Genomic DNA, 6,370 nt, shown 5'->3' with positions numbered 1-6,370 from the left:
ACTAAACTCAAAGAGCTTAGCGAGAAAACAAATGAAGAAATCAAAAGGAAAATGGATAGAATTGGTCATAAAAATGATGATGTACAAAGACTAAAAATGACACTGGAGCATCAGTTCAATGAGCTAAATGAGCAGAAGAAAAACTTGGATGCACACCTTGCCCTCATAACGAAAGAGATGGATGCCCTGAGGATAATGAAGTCAGACATAAAAACACTCAAACAGGACATGAGAAATGATTGGAAGCAGGACATTTTGTTTGAAAGTCAGGTACTTAACCAACTTAAGGAAGAGCTTGGGAGAGAGTGGGAAGAAGTTGATAGGTTTAAGAACAACATGGACAAAGAGAAAATTGACATTGAGATGATGAAGGCTGACCTTCTAAAGCAATCAGATGAGTTGAATCAAATTGGCGATATCAAAAGACAAATACAGCACTTGCAAAATAGTCTTGAAATCCTCACTGCAGAGAGAGAGGAACTGGAACTATTAAAGACTGATGTGAAAAGACGAGAAAACGAAGTAATAAGAAAAGAGAAAGACATGAACAATTATCAATACAATGAGAACAAGACAAGAATCACTCTGACGCACCTGATATCTGAGATAGCTACACAAACAGATGAAATGGAGATTGAACCAATGGAGCAGTTTGTAGTTGAAGGTCTTGAACCTGATCGGCGAGGGAAAGACAGTCTGTATGAGGTCAGCGTTCATCCTTTGATGTCCCAAAAGAATATTGACATGCATTCTTTTAAGCAGGAGCAAATTAATGAAATAGGTCAGCAGAAGCAACACATGGAAGAGGTGAAGGACAAGCTGTTTCAAGTCAGAACAGAAATAGAAAGAGAACAAGATCTAATACATGATTTCAAACGTGAGATGTCCCTATTTGCTCTTTATCTGATACAGAAAAAATCTTCGTTGGAAAAGGGAAAAGCTGGAGTAAGATGGCCTACTGAATTGAAAGAAAAAGAACAAAGTCTTACAGAGATTGTTGATAAGATAAAAGACAACCTTGAACAAATCAGTGTTGAAATATTGGAGCAGAAGGATGACATAGAGAGAAAAATGCTGACAAATATCACTCAAGAACAGGAAATACAAATTCAAAGAGAAGTGTTTGCACATGAAAAACAAAAACTTCAAAATGAATGGGATGAATTTGAAGAGACGAAGAAAGCCCTGGAACAAAGAAAGGCTGACTTTGATCAAAAGAACATTCTGGCTAAATTGAAAGGAGAAATATCTATGCAGGAAAATGTGAGTCAATTAGTGATAGATAGCACAGAACACATGGCTGTTGTAATACAACAACATAGAGAGGACATCCAAAAAAGTATGGATGAGTTAAGTATTCAAAAGAAAGAGCTGGAAATGGTTCTCGCTGATGTTAAAAAACAAAAGCATTATATTAATATCCAGAAAGAGGAGATGGCACAAAAGCAAATGGAAATAAAGACCCAGAAGAAAGAAAGGATTGAAGTTATGTTCAAGGACATGGATGATTATAAAGGTGCACTAACACAGTTGAGGGCTGATATAGCACATGAAAAACAGATCATGGAGAACAATAAGGACATGATAGCAAAAGAGAAAAATAACCAAATTAAGCTTCAAGTTATCAAGAAGAGGCAAGAACATGACACACTTCACACATTACAAATAGATGAGAAAGAGTTGGAACAGACGAGGGCCCAAGTCCATGAAAAACAAGAATTAGAATTGAATGCTGAAATACAACAAGGGCGAGACGTCATTGAGGAGGGAGCAATGGAACAAGCCAAAGATCTGAAAATTCAAAGAGAAAATAAAAAACTCAAAACACAAATGGAAACACCAGGCGTAGAACAGGTTGATGTTCAACTACAACTGGGTGATTTTGATTACCCCATCATTGAGAAAAAGAAAGACAGTGTCAGTGTGGAGGACATGGCACTGGAAGCACATGTTGAGCATTTCATGAAAATGGCAGGTGGCCTTGAAGTTCAGATCAAGGTGAAGACACAAGAGACTGATGAGATGACATTCACTGTGTCAGATGTGACACAAAACCTGAACCAAATTAGGTGTGAAATGGAAAGGAAGCAGCAACAAATTGACAATATCAGGAACCAGATTGCCAGAAATATGGCACGTCTAAAGACGATAAAATCTGATATTGAAAGAGCAAAATATGAAGTGGAAAGGTCATTTCCTGGAACAGAAAGCTCAGAGATGGGCACAAATGAGACAACTGACAAAGTCAAAGACGAGGTTGGAATGCATGTTAACACCCAGAATCAGAGGCAATGGGAAGAAATACACTACCATACAGAGGAAGTGGAACAAGACAAAACATATATAGCCAAGTTAATGGTGGATGTTAACACACAACTGAAGGAAATGCAACACCAAAGTGAGGAAATAGAACTTGAAAATGCGAAGATACAAACTGAGAAATCTAATGCGGAACAGATTAAAGCTGATTTGCAAACGCAATCAGAGAATGTTGCCTGCTTAATGGAGGAAGCAAAAATGGAGACGGTAAAGGATGATGACATGGCTATCCAACACATGAGGGAGACAATCGAATGCCTTTTGAAATCCAAAATCATCCAGGAAAAGTCAGATGATCTGGAACTCTGGAAGGTCAAAAACAAAGATTTGGAAGTCTCACTGATGGATATTGACAGGGCTAATGTGGAGATGGGAAAACAGCAGCAACAATTGCAAGACAAAATTAAAGAGGTGCAAAGTGCAAAGAAAAATCTGGAGAAGATTAAGGCAAAGTTACAAACAAAACCTGGAGACATTGTTCAGGTCCTACATGAGACAAAGGAGAGGGAGGGTCAAATGACCAAAGAGAAGCTCGAGCAGAAAGACCCTAAGAGCCAGGTCAATGAGGTTGATAAACAAAGACAAGCAGAAGAAGAAGCTAGCAGAACCACACAATATACGTTTGTGGACCCAGAATATTTTGAAACACCAGTGCAGACCGAGGACATCTCAAAGACAGATTATTTGCGGGGAATCTGGAAAGTGACCGAATTGAAACGAAGAGAGATCACCAAGATGAGGCACAAAGGTTATGAGATGAGAGCAAGTCTAGAAAACCGGCTAAAGTCTGTCCACACATTTCTTCAAAGAGTTATATTACAGAGAAAAAAAGATCCATCAGAGGAATTGGAGGCAAAACTGGAAGAAGTAAAAATAACACTTCAACACAAATTGGAAAGAGACCTATGTATACTACATGACAAATGCCAAGAAATTGAGTCATTAAAAGTTCAGATGTTCAAAGAGACTGAAAAACTCAATTCCCAAGAAAATAAATCTACACTCAAAACTGTGGACAAAGCCATACAAACGTTCCTGGTGGACATATCCACAGACATTTCAGTGCTAGAGGTGATGGAAGAACAGGGGGAGACTACACCTGCCAAGACACTTGGATTGACACCAAAGAAGAAGTGGACACAAACAAAGGGGGCAAATGTCAAAGAGGAAGCAGGGATGAGTGTGCAAGAAGACATGTCAGTTCAAGAAGCGTCCAGTGGACTGCTGGATCTGCTACGACATTACTGGTTTCACTGCTGCTGCTGCGACTGCTGTAGACAAGAGACAGATTAAGTTTTAGAGAGAAAATGTGCATTATGTGGCTTGTAAGCGTGTTGATGATATACAGAAATCTCACTTTTTAATAGATTAATTGTGTTTTTGTACTTTTATTATATGGTAAGGTAGGCCTAACCAATATGTAGGCCTATGTGTATTTATATTTAATGTCAGTGGCTTGCATGCATTTCTATTTAGTATAGAGTATAGACTATTACCAAGATGCCTTTACTGTCAGAAGTGACTGAGCAAATTGATTTCCAACCTCTAGATAATATTCATCGATGGTACGCATTTGTATGCAATATTTTCAAAATTATATTATAAGATTGGCCTGATTTAGACTGCATTGGTTTGTGAGTGCTGAGCCTAAAATACTTTTTAACATGCTATTGCTGTTTGTGTTAAGTTTGAAGTATTGTTTGAGAAATAAACGTTTCAAAGCTATGAATATACCACTCTCAATAATTATTACGTAGACTCAGAGTATGAAAGTAAAGAGTAAGTATACGTATGAATTCTGAAAAGGCAATTGTTGAGTAAAAGTGTTAAAAATGTAGGTAAAAAATGGATTAGGCTACTATCACTAGATGGAGCTAAGTGACTATATCAGACTCAATAATTACACTTCCTGGCCTACAGCAGCACAGAAACCACAGAAACCTAATTATTGATCCTTACTCTAATCCTGCACAATCAACAAGTGTAAAGGCCATTTCACTTAGTAAGAGACCACACCTTCGCTCAAGTTTAACAGTTTATTGAATGATAAATGGGGGGAGGAGGGGGGGAACCCGGGATGGGTGAGAAGACCACGTAGGCAGTAAGAACGGGTAGGTGTCGGAGGCGGCGCACAGGTGTATTTATACTGTGGTGATTGTGGCAGGATTGGCCAGGTGATAATGAAAGGCAGGTGAGTTTGATAAGGAGGGGAGAGTGATTGATAAGGAGGGGGGAGTCGGGAGTGGTTAAGGTCGAGCGGAAGGAGGCCTCTTCTCCCAAAACTGCGTTGTATAAATACAACTTCCCTTAAGAAATCATGTTATATTTAGTAAGTGTGACCCAAGTGCACAGCAATAGAGGAGGCGTTGTTCAGGGGTAGTTCAGGTTTATTCACAAACAGGGGGAAGGAGTGGGATAATAGTAGATGGGTGGTGGCTCTCCAGGTTGGCCAAACTCAGCATGGGAATCCAAGCACTGGGGAGGAGGAGGAGAGGAAGCGTCAAGTCTTCAGAGAACAACAACAAACTGGGAAATAGTCGTGTAAAGCTAAAACTGTAACTAGCACTATAACTCAGTTTAACAATACAATAAGCTTGGCCTGTACTTTACCATACATGTAGACATGTGAAGCTCTGGCGTGGAATGAAGGGCAGACTGGGCTTTTGTAGAGGCAGTGCTTGATTGCAGGATGGAAGACAGGTGCAGAGAATTGGTGAAGGAGAGCAGGTGTGCTGAGTAGAGCCAAGGAGTAGTCAGAGAGGGGGGAGTGGCTAAGCAGTACTTGCATGTGAAGGTGAGGAGGAGTGAGCCGTAACACATGTTCTATTATACAGTATAGGCCTTATTATACAGACTGCCCATAATTCCGACTTTCCATTACTCCGACTATGTGGCTTCGCGTGCGGTTAGGATTTAATTAGGGATAGCAGGGCTATAGTATGGGGTGAGTTGTACCATTGTATGACAGGACATTGTGTTCTCTTCAGACTGTGCTGTATTTTATAACACCAGCACATTTGGCATATTACAAGTGACTTAATCTAATAAAGCCTAAATATATATACAAGTGACTTATAGTGATATATATATATATATATATATATATATATATATATATATATATATAATATATCGTGGTTCTGTAGTTATATCTCAGGACATTCAAGTGCACTAAGCAGATATATGCACTGGATGATATTGCTCCATGACACTTAGTGCTACCCATTGCAAGCAAGGCCCTATATAACGTCATACATACAACAATGCTGGTGTGCAGGTCAATTCTCCAGTTTCATGTTTAACCACTTTCAACCTGGTGTGTGTCTTGTAGATCGGATATTTTCAATATTCGTCATACGACTAAGTATGAAGGTTATAGGCCTATAAGTGGTTCTTCTGACTGACAAATTCTGCAATGCTACAGAGAATGTAACTTTATCATTGTCATGCAATTTCTGATTCCCCCAGCTGGTGAACCCACACACGCATAAAAGGTACATTATAGATACAGGTGATCATTTTGTGATGATTGTTTTGTATGATTTCATAAGGAATGTGGTTCTCAAACTATAGGGTTCTTGAGGAGTCATGGGTCACTGTAACTCCTCAGAGGTCATAAACATAGCACTCTCAGAGTTAGGATTTGGGTCGAAACAATCTTTCCACAAGTCAGTGTGATTTTATTATTTCAGAATCATAGCGTTGTTTTTACAGCAAACTAATTTCCAATCTTATTGTGATCCATCTCTATATCTAGAGTCAAACTAGTTTAATTTACCTGTAACCTTATCTATAATCATTGTCAATCATCAAATTAAACAGATCTAGACAGACAGATTGTAATCTGTAGTTGTAGTCATGAGACAAATAGAGGCAGTGCAGCACAAACAGGCAAAATCCAGGGTAAAAGGAAACAAGGTTTATTTTTCCCGCAGGTTAATAACTCAAGTAGGCCAACATGAGGCAATTTGCAAAGGCAACAAAAAACATCCCAAAGGGAGAATAATGCTCAAGTTCAAATAATGTCCAAACTGATTGGGCTGAAGGGGAT

General features: G+C 39.0%; 1 protein-coding gene across 1 annotated transcript; it reads left to right on the top strand.

Annotated features, from left to right (window-relative positions):
* Positions 1 to 299: 299 nt before the first annotated feature.
* Positions 300 to 4,044, top strand: LOC306928216 (uncharacterized protein). Its single transcript, XM_079508153.1, has 2 exons — positions 300 to 2,364; positions 2,404 to 4,044. The coding sequence occupies exons 1-2, from the start codon at positions 337 to 339 to the stop codon at positions 3,610 to 3,612; spliced, it is 3,237 nt and encodes a 1,078-aa protein (XP_079364279.1). The 5' UTR covers positions 300 to 336; the 3' UTR covers positions 3,613 to 4,044.
* Positions 4,045 to 6,370: the final 2,326 nt, after the last annotated feature.

Source organism: Electrona antarctica, assembly GCF_951216825.1.
Source record: "Electrona antarctica genome assembly, chromosome: 8".
Classification (NCBI taxonomy): Eukaryota; Metazoa; Chordata; class Actinopteri; order Myctophiformes; family Myctophidae; genus Electrona; species Electrona antarctica.
The sequence above is the reverse complement of the archived record's forward strand: the minus strand, read 5'-3'. Positions and strand labels throughout refer to the sequence as shown.

What these genes read in the sequence shown, in the direction of transcription:
- LOC306928216 (XM_079508153.1), top strand. Translation starts at nt 337, where the DNA reads ATGGACAAAGAGAAAATTGACATTGAGATGATGAAGGCTGACCTTCTA. An exon ending in TAGCCAAGTTAATGGTGGAT is followed by an intron (nt 2,365 to 2,403) that starts GTTAACACACAA and finishes CACCAAAGTGAG; the next exon opens with GAAATAGAACTTGAAAATGC.